The sequence below is a fragment of the Agelaius tricolor genome, unplaced genomic scaffold (assembly GCF_023055355.1).
Source record: "Agelaius tricolor isolate 1412-34295 unplaced genomic scaffold, bAgeTri1.0.p SCAF_9, whole genome shotgun sequence".
NCBI classification, from domain to species: domain Eukaryota; kingdom Metazoa; phylum Chordata; class Aves; order Passeriformes; family Icteridae; genus Agelaius; species Agelaius tricolor.
Genome location: NW_027269269.1, coordinates 6841382 through 6866774, shown reverse-complemented (window position 1 = coordinate 6866774; position 25393 = coordinate 6841382). Strand labels below are relative to the sequence as shown.

At 40.1% G+C, this 25393-nt stretch overlaps 1 protein-coding gene across 2 annotated transcripts in view; it reads right to left on the bottom strand.

Moving 5' to 3' along the window:
- Positions 1 to 19885, bottom strand: part of CWF19L2 (CWF19 like cell cycle control factor 2) — a 60197-nt gene extending 40312 nt beyond the window's left edge. Inside the window, exons 1-8 of one of the 2 annotated variants that reach the window (XM_071434158.1) lie at positions 19867 to 19885; positions 7758 to 7868; positions 6923 to 7042; positions 5423 to 5530; positions 3897 to 4016; positions 2683 to 2776; positions 1371 to 1486; positions 352 to 1082 (exon numbers count right to left, since the gene is read on the bottom strand). In XM_071434158.1, coding sequence (XP_071290259.1) covers positions 352 to 1082; positions 1371 to 1486; positions 2683 to 2776; positions 3897 to 4016; positions 5423 to 5530; positions 6923 to 7042; positions 7758 to 7799 — 1331 coding nt within the window. In that variant the 5' untranslated portion in view covers positions 7800 to 7868; positions 19867 to 19885. Of the gene's footprint in view, positions 1 to 351; positions 1083 to 1370; positions 1487 to 2682; positions 2777 to 3896; positions 4017 to 5422; positions 5531 to 6922; positions 7043 to 7757; positions 7869 to 19474; positions 19619 to 19866 lie in introns of those variants that run through there. The other variant, XM_071434157.1, reaches the window with a different exon arrangement.
- Positions 19886 to 25393: the final 5508 nt, after the last annotated feature.

Genomic DNA, 25393 nt, shown 5'->3' with positions numbered 1-25393 from the left:
TTCAAGGTTGTATTTTATAAATTCAATGACCATTAGGATACTTTGGAGGTTTTTCTGCCTAAGAGGCCAATTTTACCGCAGTGTGAATAACATTAGAAAGAAGCAGAAAATAGCCTATCATTAGCAATTCTCAAATGCACTGAGGAGACAGATCAGGTAGGGGATGTTCACTACTTCTGCTGAAGTTACTTCTTCCAGCTGCCCTTAGCTGGAGGCTAAGACCCCTCCTCGAAACTAAAGAGATCTGATATAATCAGTGCTTATCATGTCAAAAAGGAGACAGAGCTTTCGTTATATTTTGCCATGAAAAATACAGCAAATAAAAACCAAGTAAAGATGTTCATAAAATACCTAGAGGATGATGTTTTACTGTCAGATAAAATCTGTTTCTTCTCAGGGGTATCACTTGCGTGTTCCTGTCGTAACTTCTCTTTTTCATCACTTGGAGCTCTTTTCCAACTTTTGCCATCAATTTCTTCCCTAGTACCTGATGATTTTTGATCAGATTTTAATTTCTCATTGCTATCTTCTGTGTGTGTTTTGATCCACAGTGCAGTATCCTCACCAGGTTTCCGGAAACGGCTGCTCAAAGAGCTATGAGCTGAGTCCTCCTTGGAAGAGAACTGCTTTAACTTGGAGTCTCTGGATGCACTATAAGATGTTAAATCATCTTCAGAGGGCTTCAAAAATTTGTGTTTCAAGTTGCTTAGAGATGAACTCCTCTCCTGATTTCGTTTGTCACTGGAGTATTTGTCTGCTTTGGAGCTGTAGCCCCTTGGTACTGAGTCCATGCTACTGTGTCCACATTCCTGGTCTGCTCTTGACACATCTCTTCTGTAACCCCTGTCTTCCTGTGCCCACCCCTTGCCATACTTCTCCCTGGAATAGCCCCCAGACCTATGCCTGTCTCTATCATCTTCATCTCGTGTCACCTTTTCAATATGCTGTTCTTTCTTTTCTTTCTTCTCTTTCTCACTTTCTGAATAGTCAGTCTTCTTCCATCTTCCACTTCTATGATAATTTTCCTTTTTGGATGCAGCTTTTTCAGCTTCTTCTAATCGTGACTGAAATACCTCCACTGACTAAAAGAAAAAACAAAAAAGTCATACCACTTTTAAGGCAATGGGATATTGTGTAAGTATTTCAAATTTGCTATAAGATCCCATATATTCAAAACATTTAACAAGAAAAATATATAAAAGGTTTGGTAGCTCTAACTCCTTTATCAACTGAGAGAAGCTTCAGGGGCTGGTTTTTCTTGCTTCTTTTCACATGTTTTACTTTATACATTAAGTACTTGTGCCTTCATATGAAAGTAATCTTTTCCAAGCATCTACTACTATGAAGAAAATTTAACTGAAGATCCTTACCCCATATCTCTCTGCTACAATTTCGTCAAAATTTCGCTTCTCTCTCTCAGCCTGCTCCTTCATCCTTTGGTATGATTTTCGCAGCCAACTTAATCCAGCATCTTCTACCACTGTAACTAAAGTAGAAAACAACAAGAGGTTGTAGTTTAACATCTCAAGTAATTATTCCTATTTGACCTTATTCTGTATGTGACATTACAGCTTCACCTAAACTTATTGTAAAAATTGAAGGAGTTCAAAAGAAAAACAGAATTCATATACAAATACAATTACATATTTTCGTAAGTTAATGCTGGTTATACCTCAGCAATACCACTCATTTAGTTTAAGTTTCTCTAGTTTATCACAAGCAGTTTCCAATATAGGAGTGACATATGAGAAGCTGTAGAGTTTCTTTATGACATTAAAGAACCTTCCTGTCACTCCCACATCCTGTATCCATTCTTGGGCATACCCCTTACAAACAAGTGAATTCCTTTTCTCAGAAATTGAATGAGTAACCCACTGCTTCCCATGTGAGAAGCTAGCAGTGGTCTTGACATTGTAAACACACACTCACTGATGCCTGCCAACTCTTACAGATCTCTGATCTCTGTGACTCCTAAAAGTGGGCATGAAGCTAATGGTTTCTGGGACAAACCTGGAAGTTTCTGTCCCAGAAACCATTAGCTTCATGCTAATGGTTCACAGGGAAAGGCTCTCAAAAAGCAGACCCCACTCTTCTCTGTTGATAGAATACAAGGATCATTCTCACCACATAATAAATGTTTCATGACATTATGAAAAAGGTTTTTGTTACTGTGTTTGCTGAAAATGAGCAGGATAGCCCTGGGGTAAGGAAAAAAGTGAAAAGACTACAGAAATGTTATTTTTCACCAACTGCATCTGTAATGTACTTCATTTTGATGTGACTCAGACTTCTGTGGGTGAATTCTTTAAAACTGTAATTTGTGCAATGGTATGAAAGGAACCAAATGAGTTGACAACAATTTATCTTGTCTTGGTTAAATCATACTTTTCTTTAATTAGTTCAAAATGGAGAATTTGGTAAGGATATTGAAGGTCAAACCACTCAAGATAAAAACCCAGTGAACAGAAATTCTGCAAAACACATATACTATGATACTAACCCAATATTCACTATGGAATTTTCATCCAAATTTTACTTTAATACCTATATTATTAATAATATATATATTATTAATAATCCTGTTACAACAGGAGTAACAACATTAGGAGTAATTTGTTAGCAACACACAGTCCAGAAACTGGAGACAGAAATTTAAGATTATTACTAAAAGTTGCTCTTTACCTTTCTTAACTGAAGCCTCTTCATCCTTCTCTGGTGGCAAACCTGTACCACCATCTTTCCAATAGGGATTGAGTTCTCTCTCAGACAACACGGCCTAAAACAGAAATAATTTAAATGTTTGCATAGCATATGGTTTGTATTTTATAGAAGATCTATACATTTTGAGAGACTTGTATGTGAAGTCACACAATTCACCACCATCACCACTTTCACGGTCTAAGCATCTGTTGTACACATTGTTTTGTGTACCAAATAAAAAGCAGACACTCAGGCACAGAAAACAGAGGAGTATAAACCTATGTGGACAGCAAGTAGTTGGGTGGGAGAGTCTATAAAAATCATTCTTTTCTAAGACTAAGAATACATATAAATTGTCATTAACCATATAATACATGCTGACATTCTGGTGATTTAAGATGTCCACATTAAATGGTCCTCCTGAAACAGTGTTCAGGAAAAAAATTGTAGAGAAAAAAAAATTTAAAATATTCATCCCTTGTCCACAGACAATAACCAAGGCACTGCATACTACACAAAAACAGTGATCCAGGTCAGTCTGGTTCCCAAGCACAACACAGCTAACTGGGAAACCTAATGGCAAGAAAGAGCCTGCTGTGAGACGTGAGGACAAAGAAATATTAGCTAGTGATGTGTCACTCTGTTTTCAGATCAGACTACATAGCATTTAACAAGGTAAATGAACAAATGAAGGAGCCATCAACTGTATGTAAAAAGAGTTAATTCAATGACAGCAGCCCTTTCTCCAGCCAGACCCTGAGTCACCCACGTGTTCACCAACAACTGAGACATGAAAGGCATAACAACTGCTCCGAGTTCTTTCTTTAGGAGAAAACAAGCCTCTGTACCCTACACTTAAATACAGTAACTTAAATAAGCTTTTACAACACTAAACAATGATGCCCCTTTCACACACCATGGAGAAGGCCAGACCAACAGCCTGTCATTGTTACTAACAGAACTTAGTACTAACAAAAGTAGCTTTCTCCTTACCTAGAAGTTAAAAGGCTTTTCTCCACAAGCCTGATATATGAAGCCTTCCATCCAAACAGACCAATTTAATTAAGATCATTATCACATCAGGCATTAGTTTTAATAACAATAAAGACTTACATATTTGAACCAATTCATTACTTTATTCATCACACAAAATTTAGTAAAAGGCAGAAAAAGATTAAGATATTAATTCCTCCTACCTGCTCAAGTTCTTGAGCTTTCTGCCGTTCCAATACTTTTTCTTTGTGTCTTTCACCTTTGACAGCTGCTACTGATGTTGTTTTCAATGACATGAAGTTTAAATTCATCCATTCTTCTCTCTTTAAAATAAACACAAAGAATCAGTGTTCATAATTCCAACAAAAACAATGCTTATGTGCCAAACCAAAGCAGTGCAACTATTCACAAATGTTGCTGACAATAAACAGTAGAGGTTCTACAAACACATATTAAATACTTCAATGAAAAGCAAATATGATTTTAAGAACTCTAATCTTCAAATTTTTTAATACTTAAACAAATTTCATGTCTCCCTGTAATATGAAATACATATTTACAATGGCATTTAAGACATTAGTAAACATGAATATTTTTAGTCTGCTAATCATTAGAATAAACAAATACTGTACATCTCATTTAGCTAACTCTAATCTCACGATCTCTTACATCTCTTCTAGTGTATACAAAATCTGCAATCATTATCTGAGCATAGTTCACACCTCAGATATCCAGGTACTAACTGCACCCTCAAACTTAACAGTTATACATCTAAATTCTGTGAACTGTACCCATGATAACAGCTAGAAAACTGCATTTACAGAACCTAAGCCAGATCAAAGAGATTTTAAAAATGAGGACTAGACTAAAGAAAAGCATCATATTAAAAGCCTAGATATATCCACTACCTTTATACAGGTTAAAACCTGAAGCCTCAAAAGCAAGCAGTGACATATACATTGTAAGCAATTACTCTATAAAGGCAAGTATTTCGGGCAATTCTGTAATTCTAGTGTAGCAACCAAAATGACCAGATTACATCTATTTTGAAACATGGCCTTGCAGAAGAATCCTCCTATCTTCAACAGAGTTCAAGACTCAGTTGTCAATCTGAACAGATGCCATATGTCACTTTGTCTCTTATTTAAAAATTATGTTAGACAACATGCCAGAGAATTTCAGAGGTGAAACATAACATCCCATTTCTCAGATCTCTTTCAAGAAAGAGAAGGAACTGAGAAATTATCTATCTCCAAGTGATTCCATAATATCTATGTCCACATCAGCAAGCAATGTGCATCAACAAATGCGGATGTCCAGGGGACCTCTGGTGGTCATCTGCTCCAAACCCCCACTCAAGGAGGGTCACCTAGGGCCAGCTGCCAATTTATTCAATTGTAGAACAGCCACCAAAATTGTGAAGTAAAAAGTAACATGTCTAGTTAAGACCTTTAAGATGATGTCTTCAAGAAAATCAAAGTAACTTGTAAGAGCCTCAAAACCTGATAGGAGTTGGTGCTGGGCAACATTAAGAGTAGTGCCTTATTAAACACTCAGAACTATTAGGTAGAGAAGTCTTCTAATCAATGAAAAGTAGCATCACCCAGCTAAACAAAGACATTTGTCTGTAAAACAGGTTTTGCTCAATGCTCTGCAAAAGAGCTCCGAAGAAACCTAAGCATGTTTCACAAGCTGAATTTTTCTCTGGAGTAGCTGTGAGCCTGCCCACCTGCAGGGAAGGTTCTTTTGCAGTATCTTGCTGCTTGTTGACCTTCCAAGCCTCTTCTGTGTCATCTGACTGTGACACATTTGACTCAACCCATTCAACGGAAGAATCCTAAAAAGAGAGTTTAATGTAAAGAATAAAAATAATACCTACCTTAACACACTACTTGATAACATGCAATACTTAGCAATTATATCAATAATCAAAATTAATGCTGATTAGCATTACTAATATAATATTGTTTAATATTTAATAATACTGATAATAAAACTAGAATATTAATATTCCAATAGGAGATTGCTCTGTCGTGATCAAAGTATTTCACTTCATAAGCATGCAACACGACCTCATACTGGCAGCTCATTTGCATAACTCTACTAAAAGTAAAACAGTCAGAATAAAAACTAAACCAAAACCAATTGGGTTTATGACATAACAAAAAACAAAATTTTAAAAAATCTAGATGCATTACTAAGTATGTTTCACATTTAAAAAGTTAGATCAGTTACACAGCACAATATAAATCATGGTACATGCTATTGCCTGTATCCAGCTTCCTACACTTGCATTTGCAAACAGTGTGCTGAGATTTTTCACTTGAATCCAATAGGCTGCATTGAACAGATTTTCTTTGCTATTCACATGAATAGCATGTTGGATGGAAGTTACAGCTGGGACTGTGCTGCATCCTAGGAGTCCCTGCTGTGATCTGAAGAGTTTTGGTGACTCCCATGGAGAATGTGGGACATTTGTGCCTTTGGTTACTTCCCACACTGATACTATTGTTTATCTCTGGTATTAACCCCTGAAAAATAAGTCTCATTGTAATGGACGTTCCTTCACTCCATAAAAGCAACTCTGAAAATTACAACTAACAGTGCCACCTGGCTTGTACCAAAAGTGCTGGGAAGATGTTTTCCCCAATGTGGCCAGAAGGCAGCACCCAGATTTCAAATGCAGTCCCTGCACTGCTTTCCAGAGTGCCCTTCCATGTGAAGGCATGTCCTTACATGGAAGAAAGAGATTCAAATGTACAAGTCTTTAGCCCCATGTACAACTCCCATGTGGTTGGGAGTGTCCATGGTTGAACATCTGTGGAAAAAGGCAGAGGTAATTCATGCTTAAAATCAAAGTCAATTATTTCCAATTTTAGACACATCTTTCTATCATATACCACACACTACAGGCTATCTATGAAATTTTTTCCTCTCCATATCAGAATGAGGATTTTGACTTTCATTTTCTCTCTGCTGAAAAACTAGAAATCCCTTCGCTCCTAATGAGTGAATTTAATACCATAAAATTCACAAGCACTCACATAACAGCCTATTTTAAGTTGATTAAATACTCAGTACATGAAAATGGAAAAATTTTGTTGCAATTTTTCCCAACAGAAAATGGTAAGAATGAGCCTTAATTTTACTAACCATGCATACCCACAGGGACTAAAATGGTTCAAGTTTTAAGACTGTAATTTGAACTATTTTAGAATTTTTTACTTACGGAAGAACTATCAAGTAAGTCATCCTTCTTTTCAGATTTCTGTTTCTTACTTTTCTTCTTTTCCTTCTTAGCTTTTTTGGAATGTTTATCCTTTTTCTTTTTTTTCTGCACAGAATGTTCCTACAAGTAAATGTTTGTAAATGAGATCCAGTAAACCAAATCATCCATATACAAAAAAAAATAATCGAAACCTACTTACCAAACCTCACTGAAAAAAGATGAAATACACATAAATACCTTTTGTTTTTACTACCCTCTCTCTCTTCTATGGGGGAAGGGCTGGAGTGGTAGGGGCAGGGAGGGCATACTTCACATCTATGATCAATTTTTCTTCCCCCTCTTAGTATCTTTTTCATTGGAACTAAGGCACTGCAACTAAACAGATAATACCTACTAAACTACATTTATTTTGGTCAAACCTATTTCTTCAGGCGTCACTACATTATCAATACACATCTTTCCATTGTTGAAATATCTGCACATTAAAAGGATGTGATATTCACAGGCTCCACTAAGGCTTCTCCTGTGAATGAACACAAATGAGACTGCTATGAAGCCTTGAATCCTCCAGACTTCTTCCCATGGGACTATTATTGTCTGGTAGCACTTCCTTTTCTGCTTTTGGTAGAAATTAAAGCTGGAATTGAATGACAGAATTTTTTCCTCCTGGCGAATAAAAGATAATGTCTGCCTTTAAAAAAAGCTAATATCAAAGCGTAAAGAAATCAGAAATTGGGATGTGTTTCAAGATTGTCTTAAAGCCCATCAAGTCTTCTATTCATACAAACATTCTGTAAAGGCAACAACCCAATTTAATTATTTACAATTTCATCACCTTTTCCAGTGGCTCCATATGTTCATTCACATCAGAAGGCATCCATGGATCTTCACCTCAAAGATCTTTTAGCAGCTTGCAGCTCTCCTTCTTCTCAGAACTAATTTTGGTCTAAGATGAACAGAGAAGAAAAATAATCAGGTGGAGCTCAGTAGCATTTCCACACACAATGTTGAGAACTGTATTTCAGGCATTTCAGGCATTTCAGGTTTCAGAATGTTCTTCCCTTTGTAGTTACAGAGATAAAGCTAGAAATACTTTTACTACATCTTCTGAAAAAATAACCATCACTGCAAACAGTTTCAATTCCTAAAAAGGATTTTTACAAATCACATCAATAATTATTTTTTCAGCCTCTGAAGTTCACTCTGTTATGTTCAGCATAAACATGACTTTCAGAAGGAAGTCTGCTTAAGTATAACTTGTCTTTAGTAAATTGTTTATCTTCATCACATATAAATTCTTTATCTTTATTTATATATGCCATATATCACCCTACCCTGATTAAACAGGAGGAAAGTTATTTTATATTATTACAGCCCTAATTTTGTGTTAGATAAGTCTTGTAAATTTCAACATGCTTTTGGGTTTTTATTTATTTGACAAGTTTCTTTTAAAATAACTAAAATCAAAACAAAAACTAAAGGTAGAGTTTGAAATTCTTATCCTAAAACACCAACTTTTACCAGAAAGTGTTGTCAAACATAAGCCAAGAGAACACATACAAGTTTAAGAAAGACCAATATTAAAAACAAAAAAATAAAGAAGTCTCAGGAAATTGGACAACAGTTGAGGTCTTTCCTCCTGACCAGCTATCAGTTCTTCAGATCCAAGTCTGGGCACTGCACAAGACACTAACCACACTACCACAGGGCAGTTTCTCTTTTTTGATATAGCCAAGAAGAAAATCTGCAGCTTTTGTCCTGACAGAAAACAATGTTTGCAGGAAGATGACAAATACACTGTAAGGGTTCAAAAGAACAGAAATACATGCTAAAAAATAAGATTAAAAGGGGATTTTTTTTAAAGTGCTAACTGAGAAGACAGGATTGCTGTTGTGTTTTTTAAAGTGGCACAACACAATGAACTCAAAAAAAAAAAAAAGCCCACTTCTTATCTGTGCCCAAACAAAACACCCTTTTAAACTTTTCACTGCCTACTTTCTTAGTAGTTTATCCATGTGATAAACTTTCTAATGCAATTACATGCAAGCAAAGCAAGGCTACTACCCAGACTTATTGATTTTATACAAAGGAATATTGTAAAACAAACAAAAAATAGTATAAATCAGCTTGAAAAAAGAGGTCAAGACTGAGACTTCCATCTCTAGAATGAAGCTGACAGTCTACAAAGGTGAATGCTACCTCTTAAAATTCAAAAGGCAGGCATAAAGAAAGAGTTAGGAACGCATTCAGACATCTGTTCCAACATCAAAACATTTTCTAGTTTACAAGTAAACAAAGTAACAAAAGAATGAGCAGGACTACAATGCAGTGAGAGTCAAATAGATGTTAAGTACAACATAGCATCACTAAAGCCACCCAGGAATCCAAAAAAATGCAGGTGTGTTTCCTGCAACTTCTCCATCATACAGAGAGATAACCCTGGCCACCCTACAACATCTGGGACAAGACCCTTGAAAATTCATGCAGAAATATATCAGATTGATATATTCTCTTCCAGTCTATGTAGACAATGATAGCTCTTTTGTCTTAAAAACATATTCATCTGACTAAATCAAAGTAACTAAATATGCCACATTTTTGGACAAGTAAAGGAAAATAACCTCAGCTTTGCAACTTACAAAATGTCTACAAGCCACAGACTCCAAACTTAAGCTTATAACTGGACAGAGATGAAACACTGGAGATAAAGGGAACCTGCATGTAGTTCCAGATGGAAAAAAAAAAAAAAAACCAAACCCTGACTCCAAGCTTGTTCGCTCCACAAGCAACACAAAGAAGCTACCAAGATGTAGACTGGAAAAAATAGGCAGGCTTTTTCTACATATTCCATTTCACTTTTGGTTGAGAAAAACTGCAGCTGGGGTCAACAGCTCCCTTCCACCCTTTCTGCAGTTCTCCAGCCCATAAATCTATAAATGCCACAATAAAGGCCACTCAAGATCAGCTTGTAAACATTTCTTCGTTGTAGATGTTCTCTGCCTGTCATGGAAGATTTAGCCTCTTATCACTTCCTATAATAATAAGTATATTTTAAATAACATTACTATTTTCTTCATGCTGCTGAAGTTACAAATAAAATGAGGTAATGTTATAAAGTAAGGCACAAACTGAGCTTTTATACTTTTTATTAGATCTAAAAATAAACAGAATAAATAAAGGCAAGTATTTAAGTAATTGAGATACATCATTCTAATGAAAGAGGTGGATCATCATTTTGGCTGAAGTACACAAATATTCATTTAGAACACAGATTAACTAGAAATCATCATCAGACTACAGATTGCTGTCTCCTGAATACTAAACTAAACAGGATTGGGCAAGATGAATGTGGAGTGGCAGATTGACCACAAGGCTGTTAAAAAGAGAAAGACAAACAAAAGCATCAGATGGAAGTCTGTGTCTCCTAAACAAGGATACAAAATGTAAAAGATTCTTAACAATATCTATGCAAGATCAAATAAAAAGAAAGAAGGAAAAAAAAAGAAAAAAGAAAAAAATAAGAACACTGCCTAGATGTCTAAAAATATGAAAGAAGTTATAATTTCACCTATATTATCACTTTAACACAAGACTAGAAAGTTAGCAGCAATACCCTCTAAATATTTCTGTCTCTAAAATCTAGCTCCCTCGAATTATAATACTCATTTTTTATTGTTCATTATACTTTCCCCTCACACACACACAATTACTTCAAGTAGAAGTGAGTCGGAAAATCTGCCTACACTACTTTATTAGCTTCAAAACTTACCTTCATATTCTACTTTTCTTTTCAAAAGCTGCAGGGCTTACTAGCATGTCATAAAACATAAAAAAGAAAGAAAAACTAATTAATTCTCCTGTCAGATTTACCATTCTATCTATGAGGACCAACTCCAATAGTTTCACATCTATCAACTCAGAGCAGTCCAAGCATTTAATTCACATTAAGGTTCATTAATACTTACAATACCACAGGAAAATCCAATAATTTATACTTTTCCCCATTACAAATGAGGTACATTTTAGGCCAACACAGCAATATTTTTCAGTTTTTCCTCCATAAATAGTGGATGATACATTTCTGAAATACCTCTGTTTCAAAAGTAATGCTTTAATTATGCAAATGCCTGTGCATGTACACATGAACATATTACAAGCAACAACCTGTCAAAGAAGCATCATGCTACACTACATACTTCTGCAGGACCCTACTAAAATTGCTTATGTTCTCCTTTGCAAAAAAAAAGATGAAGTCTAAGGTTGGCAAGGCACTCTGCAAGGTCTGTTGTTATGGTGCTACAAAAACAGTAATTATTCTACAGCACTATGTCAGCAATGCTTGCCATGGTTGAAGAGAGCCAAATTTTACAGACTTTACTACAAGTAAGCAAAAAGGGTTTGAATTTCACAGATCCAGGTGAATGTGGGAGGAAACCAAGTTCAAGGAAAGTTCTGTCTGGTTTCCATCAAGTGGGTCATTAAGGCCAGCCTGTCCAGTAGCTGACAACATGACCTACTAAATGAATAAAATTTGCTCCAAAGCAGCCTGTAATACACTGCAGATGCAAAACCCAAAAGCTATAAAAATTACATCATGCCACACCAGGAAGAAGCAGAAAAGATCAAAGGCACTGCCAACAGCCAAGTTATAGGTCACACAATAAATGCAGCTTGTTACAAAGCAGTCCCTCAAGGATGTCCAGAAGGGATGGAGCGATGAGGTAAAAATTCCCTCCCCAGCTCACAGAAACCCTGACCAACACTCCTTCCTGACCTCACCTCTATTTACTGTTTCAGCTCTCATGAAAGCCAGGGAAATTTTCCCATACCATCACAAAGACCTTGCAATTTTCCACCTATAACTGTGGTCAACTTCTAGTTCTTTAAATGATAATTCCCATGACTCAATAGTCAACTTCTTCATCCAAAAGACGAAAGACTCCCTTTTCCTCCCAGCAATCAGAAGAAAATCTACAGCACATCAGATCATTACAGTATGACAAAAACATTCAATAGAGAGAGCACCAGCTAAGCTGCTGTCCTGGCCACCTGCCACTGAAGGGCAGGGCTCCATCCCACACCTCTTCTCTCTGCACTGCCCCTCACATATTCACCCTACCCACTCAGGCCTGTTCCTGCACTCCCATCAAAGGCAAAGCCACTTCCAGGACCACCCCAAGACAAAATAAATCCCACCAAAAGGACAGTGCAGCTTCCTGCAGAACATGCGTACAAGTTGCCACTCTAGCAAGGTCATCAAGGCTCAAGGAACAAAGGGGCAAAGTGCACTTGGGGGAAAAGAATTGTGGAAAAAACTTCTTTTCAGCAACAGCTTTCTGTTAAGAAAGTTCAAAAAATCTAACACCTAGCCAGTCCTTCAGACACCTAGATAAGGCATTCAAAATATGTACAATGAGCTTTTCTTTCTCATTTCAGGACCATCTACCATGCTACCATACAAACTACCCCACTATTTCAACTGTTTTGCTAATCAAGTATCAGAAAGGTTGCTATGCCATGCATTACCACCCCATTACTTTCCATCCCCCCAAAGTCCAGGGACAGAGAGCCCTGGTTATTTGAGTGCTTACCTCCAGGGAACTTGAACATACCCTTCTTTGCAGCTCTGATGCTTTTATACCAACTCTCTGTCTGAATAACACACTTATTTTGGTGAATGCTTAGATTATTTTTTGAGTCTCAATATTCCAATTATTGCTACATCCACAAAGACTTCCCAAGGAGGACAACAGTGGAAACACAAGAAAAGAGCTTAGCTTTCAGCCCAATTTGGGAACTTGCAACTGAGTCAGAGAGCTGCCTGCATCACCACCTCCTCCAGACACAGCTTTGCCAACTGGAAATGTCACCACTCTTGTCATTTTCACCCGCCAAAAGGCACAGAAGAAAGGTCACTGAAGGGACTATCACTTCAATCATTTAAGCTTCTTGTGATCAATAATCAAAAGTCAGATGTGATTTAAAGAGCAGGCTACAAAAGATGTTAGCCTTCAGTCAGAAACATCTGGGAGGCAGCAGAGGTTCTGCTGGTACGCGTGCAGACACAACAGATAACTAGAAGCTCTAGAAGCTGTTACTGCTAGGAAACCATAAATAAGTATCTCTTGTTAATGTGACATCTGTCTTCATCATTGACCTTCAAAAATGACCTGTCTGTTCAAAGATGTTGCTTGTAAAAATGCATGGAGGTGCTCTGACAAAAATCCAAAAATCTTTTGTGAAAAGGCAGTTTTCATTTCTCAGTACCATTACTCTTCTAATACCACAGACTGAAGTGCTGAAGTGCTTATTTTCTTTGGCAGATAGAGCTGGGGATTTAACACTTCATGAAGATTTAAAAGGGAAAGAACAAAAAGAAGGTGCTTACTATTACAGCATAGAAGCAACTATAACCCCTAACAGAGACATGTTTTGCTACTAATTTCTGCCTAAGGAGAGATTTCTGTAATTTTCCACTGAAAACTGCAATGTGAAATACTGCCAAGCACTCCATCACCTCAGCAAATACTGATCACTGCAAAAAGCCAATTGTTAGGCTTTTAGGAGGAAATACCTGATCGTACTTCACTGGGAAAGCTGCTGATTTCACAGCTTCTTTAGAGCTCTAATACTGTGAACTCAGTGATACTGTTATGCACTGTTTGTTGGTTGGTTGCTTTTCTTTAATTTTAAGTTGTATTTTCAAAGAAGATAAAACAAAAAATGTAAACCAAAAATTAAAGGGAGAAGTGTAATCAAAAGCATCAAATAAGATGTTTCCAAAAATAATGGCTTGCAAATATCAAATCAATTTTTTCAGAAATATAAATAAATAAAACTAAACATGTAATTTCTTGTTTGTACAATGAACTTGTTTTATGGTATCAATTTATTTTCATTGCTTCAATAATATACATTATTTGACCGAGGTCTTATTTATCTACACTCAACTTCCAATCTGTCAGTAATCCTTAAAAATTAAAAGGCAGGATTTTCTGCACAAGGAATGGCCAAATCACATCATCCTCAGAGGCCAAAGAGTGAAAGACTCAAAGTCCATGGAAAAAGCCTCAAGTAACAGAAGAGCAACCTTAAAATACAAAAATACCATATGAAACAACAGATGAAAAAATAATCCAAAATTTGAAGTCTTGATAAGAAGTGTTCATGTCTAGGAAGAATACACATCCCTGCACATACCACAACACCCATCAGATTATTTTCTTGCTGTAAACTTGTAAACCAAAATAGCAGTGTCATGAACTATCATGCTCAGCAAAACAAGATGCTATTTCTGAAGCTTTCTAATGATTTGCATGTCAACACTTAATTATTTGATTACTGATCATTATCATAAACACTATCAGCCACTGGGTTTTATCAGTGCAGTTTGGAAAACAGACTACACAAATAAAAGAATACACCTGCAAGATTTAAAAGAGAAATCTTGATCAATGAATTGTGTGGCATTTTGGTTCACAGAAACAAGTGCAAGCTCCATATTTCATAATAAAAAGCTCCTTAAGGTAAGTTGGCTGAACATCTCATCTTTCCAGAAACAGATCTACTAAAGTACAGTTACTTCTGCAAATTTCTCAGATTATCAGAAGCAAAGACTACACAGGTTTCCAAGTGTCTTTCCCAAAGTAAAAGGATTCCAGGATTACAATCACCAAGTAACAGTCTTGACTGCAATAGCCAGCTGTGATAAGTTCCTGATAATCTCTTGCTGCTTTTCTAAGCAAGACAAACAAAACACATTGAGAATAAGTGTCACAATAGTTTTCTCCCAGTTCTGTTCATAGAATCATGGAATATCCTGAGTTGGAAGAGAACCACAGAGATCATCAATGTCCAACTCCTGCCCCTGCAAAGGACACCCCAAGAGTCACATCATGTGCTTGAGAGCTTCTTGAACACTTCTTGAGCTCTGTCAGGCTGGTGCTGTGACCTCTTCCCTGGGGAGCCTGTTCCAGTGCCCAACCACCCTCTGGGTGAAGAACCTTTTCAAAACATCCAACCTAAACCCCCCCTGACAAAACTTCACTTCAGGCCATTCCCCAAGGTCACCACAGAGCAGAGATCAATGCCTGCCCCTCCTCTTCCCCTCACAAGGAAGCAGCAGACCATGACGAGGTCTCCCCTGAGTCTCCTGTGCACTGAACCAGCCAAGTGACCTCAGCCAGTCCTCATATGCCTGCATCCTCTAAGCCCTTCACTGTATTTGTTGCCCTCCTTTGGGCAATCTCTCTAGTTTCATGTCTTTCTTATATGGTGGCACCCAGAACTGCCCCCAGCACTGGAGGACTGAGGCTGTCCCAGTGCAGAGCAGAGCAGGACAATCCCCTCCCTGAACAGGCACTGCAGCAGGCAGCCCAGCCACAATCAAAGTGAAGCAGAGAAAGTCAATACACTTAGGACATTAATCTGTTCTCACACAGGCAGCAACAAGTCCATTTCTGAGAACCAGACAGCAGAGTATTGACATGGCAACTATGACATCCTCACGCTTTCACATTATAAAATGCTAAATTGACTTTTCACAGAAATAATTGAGTATCTACAGGGGAAGTCTTAAAAATATTGCCCTTTTACATAGCTATATTAAATTATTTGGTCCATAAATGGGAAGAGGAAACATGAAATGAGTTTTAAAAAAAACTACTTTTGTTCCTAAATTTCCCTATCAGCCAAATAAGTAATAAAGGAATCTCTACAGCTTCCTTTGGCCCACATGGGCTTGTATAGGATAAAATGCTTATGATACACTCCTGCTAACACATTCTAAAACTTTGGTATAGAAAAGGGGGTGTGGGGGGAAACTCCCAAACTTCAATATCTCCTCTCCTCACTTCAACTTTTTGATCTCACTGCAAGGAAAATAAATAGATCAAGGACATTCATAAGATGATGAAAAGCAATTCCACAAGCAAAAAAAAAAACCATTTGATCATTAATTTATGTTTCAGTATTACCCCAATGCACCCCAGAGAATATCTGAAAATCAAAGAATCTGACTTCGCTTTAGGTTGCTTGGAAGTGAAAACATAACAATGTGGAAATATAACACAGACTCTATACTGTGACTTTCAGTAAGAAGCTGAAAAGTCCCATCAGGAAGGTTTCTCATCAGCCATACAGGGATCAAGCATCTCTAATGGTTAACTTCTGTAGAAAACAATGTCACTGTCTCCAGATCCATTCCTACACTCCACAAAAAATGGACTTGAAGAATCATAGTAGCTAGTATTTCACAAATTATACTCCATTCTGTTTACCTGTACTGGATTTCTCAGTGCTGTGGCATTCTCAGAACTGAGAATCTAAACTAGTATCCCAACTAAAAAATGTCCAGCAATGCCCAGGGAAGCTGAAGTGTATACAGGCTTAAGTTCAAAGTGAGCCATCTCCAAACTATTCCTGCATCCTCCAGCAATTTGAGGCTCAACAACTTTTCAATCTAAAGCTTCCAACATATACTTTACATTTTAGGCTATTCTTGTCTGGATGAAGTGCAGTGCTGGTATTTGCAACATGCCATACAAGAGACTCCAGAATTTCTCTGTGCATCATCTGAAAGTTCACTTCTTTTGTCTGCTTTAAGCTGGCTACTTGCAAAATCCTTAATACAACCTAGTTCTTAACCTGAAAGAACCAGCAGATAGCACTTTCTATTCCCTTCTCCATATCATTTAAAAATTTTACAGAACTTTCTTGAATTAACTTTATTTTCAGCCTATCTTTCCTTGTCTCAAAACCTCTAGAGTCCTTAGCCAGTCTGCACCACACCATGATCATCTCTGCACCTTTCCTCCCACCTTCTCCAAGGTTGTTTGGTTCTTCTTGAGATGCTGGGACCAGTGCTGCATAAACTATTTTTAATTACACAGAAATGGGTAACAAGTCTGTGCAACCACTTCCTTTGTTCTTTATTCATCTCACAGCGGTTCTAACACTTGATCAGCTTTTGTCGAAGCAATGATGTAGCATCTTTATAGAGCTATTTATCTCCCATTTGTGAGTTTTGAATGGTAAAAGCCAACGCTGAGCCCACTGCTGTACAAAGAAAATCAGTGTTTGCCTTACTTAGAAAATCAGGGTTGTACACTGGGTTTTCTTTTGTATCACAAAAATATTGCAGATGCATTTTAAAGATGTTCATATAGGAGTAATTTGTATTCATGGCATTTTAAAAATATGCTGAACAATACAATGATGGCCTGTTTCTTGCTCAAGTCAAAGAAAATTACAGAATTCAACAAAGATCCTGCCTTTTAACACACTACAGCTTAGCAATAAGAAAAAATATCAGATTTGGTTTTATTCTAAAAACTCCAAACCACTTTCTCTAATATTCTTCAGCAAGGCTGATGAGCAGAATCTAAACCTACAAGAATGTATTAACACTGAGAGTTAGGGCCTATGAAGCTACAATATCATCAAAGAACTCTTTGAGACATATCCTGACAGTGGAGTCAGAAGTGCAGCCCTCCTGCCCAAGACACCAAACTTTCTAGCAACTACAGGAGCTGTGCCAAAGACAACCTGTGCCCTGGGCAAAAAGGCTGTGAACTGGTGCTGCCCCTCTGCACAAGAGAGCACAACAGAGGGGCCAGCCAGGAGAGCAGGCACTCAGAGACACTGCAAGAGCCAAGGACTCAGCAGCAGGAGCCCAGACCATGGCACACCTACACTGCAAGGGAATAAAAGCTCAGGGATTCAGTTGCTCAGGGTCCCTCCTTGCAGGCACCCAGCTCAAGCTGGCTTTGTGTTCTGCACCATGATTAAATTGTTGTAAGGATCCAGATGTCTCTGACTCTTCCATGGATAACCTGGGGTCAAGCTGGTAAGGGAAACTTGTTTGACTGAGTGTGAGTGTTGTGTATAGGGAATCAAGCAGAGCACAGGTTGGCTCACACTGGAGTTGTCCTCCCAAAGAGGCTTCAGTGCCATCAGTGACAGCCTTGGGTGGTGGGAGTGCATCCTGGGTGGGGGACTGTGCTTCCTGAATGGTCAGCCAGGAGAGTTTCCTCAGCCCCATCATTGGAGTTTTTCAAGACATGACTGAACAGAGGACTAAATAATCTCACCTAGGCTCCCTTTCCCACAAGGGGTTGGACCAAGTGATCTTTCAAAGTCTTTCCAGCCAGGGCTGTTCTAGGATTCTAAGCCAGTGGCACTGGCCCAGGCAGCTTGCTGTAAGTGGCACCAGCTGAGAAGGAAAGGTAAAGTAGGATAATAGAGCCCCATGTAAGCTTTGCTTGCTGCTAAGAGTATTTTCTGAACATTCAAGAGGTTGAGCTGAGCAAAGGAGCAATCTTAAACAGTAGTTCAAGTTAAGCAACAAACATCTTAACATCAACAAACTTTTGCAGGGTAGTGTGATTCACTATTACTTAGTTAAAAGAATTTTTCTTCAACTGCTTGTCAAAAGGGGGGAAATCACTGAAAGGAACTTTTATTGCCAAGAAATGGTTCCATAACTCTACAAACAAGATGCCCACATCATATATTACATAAAATCCTCTGTCCTTCTGCTTTGCCTTGAGAAAAGGCATCACTGTTGTGTAAGCATCAAGCTATCCAGACCATTTTCCTACTACTTTTTTTCTGACCATATCTTTGCCCAGGAAGATTTGGCTGCTGATTACCTTCACCTTCCTTTTGTCAAAAGCCCATCATCACAACTGTCTTTCTCTTACACTTCTCTAGTTATCCCCCCTTAAAGCTCAAAACAAGCCATGTCACTTAAGTGATGTGCCATTTGTGACTTCAGCATTCACTCTACCTACAAGTAACAACAAGAATCACCACAAATACCAAAAACAGGCAGGTTTTGAACAAAATGCATCAGGATTATCATGGGTCTCCAAGTCACAGCATCTCTTCCAAAGCACCTTTGAGTGGGAGCCTCCTAATTCTTGTCTTACAGTACAACAACATATCACCAGGCAAGTAATTGGTCCTACGAAATCAGGCTCCCACTTCTTAACCCACGCACACAACTTCAAGTTGTTACCATTCCACGACCAGAATGTTGCAATGGAGGGATTACAGGCTCTTTAGGAAAGGCAGGCCATAAAACAAGGCGACAGAGTCGCCTTTTATGTCTCATTTAAGGAAAGGCTGAGAGCTGGGCCTGTTCAGCCTAAAGAAGGCCGGGAAGTGAGGGTGGGGTCATCTTATCAATGTATAAGAAAATCTGAAGAGAGAATGTAAAGACTCCGACTCTTTCCAAAGGTGTAAGCACAGAAATACATAATAAGTGAAACACCAAGAGATCAATACCATAAGCAGCAAAACGCACGAAATCAGGTGGCTGCCACGCAGAAATTCCAGACTGCGTCCTGCCACTGTGGGTGCCGCAGCCAGCCCAGCTCCCCTGGGCACAGGAGGGGGCTCTCTCTCCACACGGCGTCCCCGCCTCCGCCTGCCCCGGCCAGGGCAGCTTCAGGAGCGCCCCGACCCCGCAGAGCACCCAGCGCCAAGCTTGGGGAACAGGGGGGTGCTGAGCAGCCCCGGGATAAGGCTGGGCCGGGCCGGTCACCCCACCTGTGCCAGCAGCGCCTCCCGCTCCCGCTACTCCCGGCTCCGCTCGCCCTCCGGCCCGGACGCCATCCGCAGGGCCCGCCGGAAACCGCGCAGCGGCCGTACGGCAGCCCCGCCGCGACACTGTCGTGAACGGCGTGCCGGGGAATGGCGGCGGGGGGGCGGCTGCAGGGCACGGCGGGGACCGCGGGAACAGCCGGGCACGGCGGGCAGCTGCCCGGAGCCGGGTTCTGGTGCCCGCTCGGTCCCTCAGCCCCTCTGTTCTCGCCGGCGTCCGTCGCGACGCGCTCGGCTCATGCCAGGGTTATAGAATCATAGAATATCCTGAGTTGGAAGGGATCCACAGGGATCATCAATGTCCAGCTCCTTCACGGGAACATCCCCAAGAATCATACCATGTTCCTCAGAGCGTTGTCCAAATACTTCTTGAACTCTGTCAGCCTGGTGCTGTGACCACTTCCCTGAGGAGCCTGTTCCAGTGCCCAACCACCCTCTGGGTGAAGAACCTTTCCTCAATATCCAACTTAAATCTCCCCTGACTGAGCTGCACGCCAGTTCCCTCAGGTCTGTCACTGCTCACCACAGAGAACAGATCAGTGCCTGCCACTGCTCTTCCCCTCACGAGAAAGCTGCAGACCGTGATGAGGTCTCTCCTCAGTCTCCTCCAGGCTGAACACATCCAATGACCTCAGCCATTCCTCAGATGGCTTCTCCAGTCCCTTCACCATCTTCATTGCCCTCCTTTGGGCACTCTCTAACAGCTTTGTATCTGTCATATTGTGGCACCCAGAACTGCCCCCAGCACTGGAGGTGAGGCTGCCCCAGAGCAGAGCAGAGCAGGACAATCCCCTCCCTTGCCCATCTGGCCATGCTGTGCCTGATGCCCCCAGGACAGGGTTGGCCCTCCTGGCTGCCAGGGCACTGCTGGTTCAGGTTCAACCTGCCACAGACCAGGACCCCCAGGTCCCTTTCTGTGGTGCTGCTTTCCATCCTCTCATTCCCCAGTCTGTCTGCACATCCACGGTTGTCCCATCCCATGCACCCAGGTGGGCTCCCCACACCTTGCTCAGAGCTCACCAGCCTCACAGGTGGAGACCACAGCAAATACCATGTCATGGCACAGCAGCTTATTGGAACCCTGTGCTGCTTGACCAACAGGAATACACAGTCCTGCAATAGGCATTAAGGAAACTTTCCTGCCCACCCCCCCAGAAGCCTCTCCAGCAGTCACACTCATACCACCCAAGCTGCTCTGGCAGCTCCACACTCCACAGTTTCCTTACCGGCTGGACCCTAGGTTTCCCATAACAAAGTTTCCGACATTTCAATCCTTAAAATAGTTTAATCATAATACCACAACAAAATAAAAATTTGAACTGGGTGCCTTGGAGGACGGACCACAAATGAAGAAACCTCACAGCCCTTACACCCTCACAAGCACAGTCCAAGCAGAGTCATGTCTGGAACCCTTGGCTCCTACTGTGTCCCTGGCTGGGCACCTGGCTGGCACCACACATCTCTGTGCCCTTTGGGAGTTTCACAGTCTCTTGCCTCAGGCTTCTCCCCAGAGCTCAGCCTGCAGCTGCACACCAAGCACTCAATGTAATCCTCAACACTGGGTATACTGAGGTCCAGGCTCATCCCTCCTGCCAGGCTGAAATTCCCTTTGCGCAGACCCTGGCCTGCTTGTCCGGACCAGCATTAATGAGAGTGAACAAGGGAACATGGCCCAAAAGATGCTCACAGGTTCCAGAGCCATGCAGTGCCCAGTGCTCCCCACTGCTGCGAACAGCTCCAGGTGATCTTCCTGGCACTTTCTTGCCCGATTGCAGCCACTTCAGTGCATCCATGCTAGACTGTGACCTCGGTAATGTCAGGGTGCTGGCTGCTCAGAATGTGCCTGGGCGAGCAGAGGGGAATTCAAAAACACGTGTGTTCAAGCACTTGAAAGTTGCAGTTGGCCAACAGTATTTGACAGGGCATCTATGCCTCTGGTGCAACAAATGTTTATCTGGGAAATAATTTCTTTGGGATGAGATCAGAGCATTATTAATGTGTCTGACACCAAATGTGTCCACAGCTGCCAAGTAATAACGTTCTTTAGGCCAAGGTCTGAGCGAAGATCTCGGGTAATTTGTTAGCTATTTGCATGGGACAGTATGTTTTCAAAGTGATAACAGTAATTTAATCATCATCTCCATGGTGGTATTCAATGTGTAAATTGAATTTGCATATTTCTTCAATTTATGCTGACAGTTAACAGCATCTCAAGAAAAACCTGTTGTAGATCACCACTAGGTTTAGAATGATAACTGATAGACTTTCATAGGCATCATTTGAAAAAGCAGCATGTGAAACCTCTTTAGGGAGCCATTTACAGAGCAAACAGATGGATACAGAAGATGTTCCAGCAGGATTGACTAATGCTACTTCCAGTCCTTGGCTATGTGCAGCAAAGTACACTGCTTGAGAGAGGAGAAGCAAGAAAAGAGCATGTTTGCTCTATTAAGGAAAGCCTCTTCTCTGATTGTGATGTGCTCTTCTCACCAACAAATTGGTTTCTTTCCATCCCAGTGCTACCACTTGTTCCAGGCAGCCAGCAGAGTATCTCAAGTGGGTGCTCTCTAACTCGCTCAGCACACAGCCAGGCATATGGGCTTAATAGATTTGCATTAAATCTAAACAGAAAATTGATAGTCCATGAGCTGAGCCAACTACTTGTGACTGAATCAGTTTAGGAAGTATTTGAGAATGGGAACAGAAAGTCTGAAAACTGTGGCATAACGTGAATAGTGACAGATGTGGACAATTTGGGAGTGAGAACAGGGAATGTATTTTCTACAGCAGAAAGTTACAGACAAAGAAGTGGATTCAAAGCACGGGGTGAGCTCTGGCAGTGTTACATGCTATTCTTCATACCTGTAACCCTCCATGTCATTAATAGGGTGGTTCTGTAAATTTTCATTTAAAACCATTTTCTAATACTCCTGGTTTCAGGAAAGAAACTATGACACAAATACACTCTAGAATCTCAAAAACTGAAGAACAGTAAAACCTAGAAAGTTATATCTGAGAGCTGCCTTTAGTTTTGAAGTCAGTGGTTAGGGAAATGGTGGCATAATTTAGTTTCATTTCCTCTCCTTGTTCAAGATAAGTATTTCCTCAAAGGAAGCAAGTAAAAACTAAAGTTTACCCTTATTTCTTTCAAGATATTAGTATGTCTGAGAGCTCCTCACAGGCTCAGAAAACATCAGTGAGCCTAGAGAACTACTCCTTGGTATACCACTTCTAATGGTCAGTGGGGCACCTCTGCTCAGTTGTCTAAATCTCTGTGCTAAAATGAAAAGGCTATAAAAACAGTAATGCCTTGGAGATACTGATTTTTGATGAACTTTAGGGAAGAACTGACCTTTTATAGTGAGGTATTATTTTCCATTTAATGGTACATTTTACATTTTCTCTGAAAGAAACTGGTGGGTGACTCTCCAACTGACCTGTGTTATAAACATCCATGCTTCTAACTTTCACTACATGCCTTCAACTCTCAGCTTGATGTTTTATTTTTATTTCAAAAAGGTTAAAAAAAACCTCTCCACTCAGTGTGATCCTGTGCAGTTTTCTTTAAACAAGAGGCCAGGTTTCACTAAGAGGAAAGAAGTTCTTTTTTTTCCTGAGAATACAAAATCTTTTTCCACTATGATGCTGGAGAGAATTTCTTACCTCAGTTATAACAACACATTAGGAAGTTCTCATACTGAAGAAAAACAATCTCCAGTAAGATGCTGATAAGAGGACAGAAAGGGGACACACCCCAGTCAAAATGTACTTAGTTTCAGTTAATTCTCCTGGTAATTTTTAAAACCACCTAGTTTTCTGTTGCCATTGGTACTATCAAGCAGTCCTTTACATTCAGTTCTGAGGGATTACTTAGACTCAGATGGGAATTGTCGTTGTCTTGTCTCAAATAAAAATGTCAGTCCTTGGAGAAATTGCAGCAGAAAAAAACCAAACAAACATAGAATGATGCAATTACAGGGAAAAGCATATTTCTTTCATAGAAATTTCATTATGTTTACTCAGGAGAAAATTAAAGCAACTGTGTCTAAATTCAGTGCCATAAAATGATAGAACACCTCACCCAAAAATCAATGCAGCAGCAATGCCCAGGTTATCAGTTGCTGTTGCCTGAATTGTGCTGTGAGTGCCTCAATTGTGCAGTGAGCACCTGAAGTGAAAAACCAGACAATTTTCTACTGTCCATCAAGAAGAGTGCTCCTGGCAGCAACAAAAGAGCCCCAGTGACATTGAGGCTCCTGACAGCCTTGATTGGAAAGGAGAGCTCAGCTTGCAATGAGAACAAATGAAGAGGCTGTGGTGGATCGAACAATGATTCACCCATTGCTCCATATTCAATAGCAAATTGCGAGTTGTCTGCCCCTGAGCAATAGTTATTTTGTTAATTTCCTCAGCTTCTTTGAAAAGAGATTATAATTTCAGCCGTAGTTCAGCAGACCAGGGGGTGGGGTTTAGAAACATCCATTTTCACTCTCCCCACCCAAGTTTCATTACTGTAATAAAGTGAATCCTTCGTCTGGGAAATTCTCCAGTGACAATTTAGCAGTTCTGGGTTAACAGCTGGACTCGGTGTTCTTGGATTAGAGGCCTTGTCCAACCTAAATGATTCTGTTATTCTACTAATAAATGTTTTGTGAGGTAGCTGCTACACATGTGAAATAACTTGTTCAGTTCATTTCTCGGGAAGCATTTACATGCTTTGTTTGTTTGGCTTTTTTTCCTTTGAGAAGTTGAAAAGAGTTTTATCAGACAGGAAGCTTACAGCAAGGATAACACTCATCCTGTCTGTGATTTGTTGAGAGTGGTAACACACCTTTGGGGAGAAATGAATACATCTTCTTGTGCCTGCTTATCTTGGAGAGGTCCAGAGCTGCACATGTCAGGAAGCTTCAGATCAGCTACTTCGGAAGTGAGACACAAATACTGACTCAAGATCATCTGGCTGGGGCAGGGGATCAAAGCCCTGGGCTTTCATTTATCAGTCCCTGTCCATCAGACCACTGCAGTAGTAACTAAAATACTCTTAGACAGACTTTCAATTCAGTGCAATGGGTTGGTTTTGGTTTTAAGTGAAATTAAAGCACATTTTTGGCTATTGAAGATAGGCCAGCTCCAGAGGCCACGTTGTAGGCTAGTCCCACAGAGTTGTATCAGCCCATTTGGTGCAAGAGCAGCAATTCCTTAAACTGATATTGGAGACACTGTACAAAGTAACCACAGCCTTTGGCTGCTCCTGAGACCTTGGGGCTGTCTTTGTCCTTTTCTCCTGCAATGCTGTGGCTCAGTCCAACACACACTCACATGGGCAGCACACAGCAAACTGAAGGGACCTGCAGAAACTGTCCCAGCTGGACTGTACATGTGGAGTATTGCAGGAGGGTCTTCTCCTTTCACTGCAATATGGAGAATAAAAAAAGTTGAGAGCATGTCTTTTTCTTATGAAAAGGTGAACACTTGTGGGAAAAAATTGTTGAGACCAGTGAGGTCTTGCTCCATGGAAATGGCTCCAAGGCACTACAGCACCATGATAATAATTGTACAGAGAATTTGACTGCCACACAGAGTGTTCATAATTGTCTCTTTCAGCAGCACTTGAACAAATTTACTCCTCTCCAATTTTCACCCCTCGATTCCTGAAATTGCTTTTCATTTTTCTTTGTGTTATACTACTCTGTTTAGAGAGAAGGGTAATTTCATATCCAATTCTTGTCTTAGCCCTTGACCCAGAAATAGCTGTAAATACTGAGTAATATGCCTGACATCCCAAGTCACTGTCTTTGTCACTGTTCTTGACAGGAAACCCTCTGACAAGTGCGACACTACCAGCTTGTCTTCTACTCACCTCAT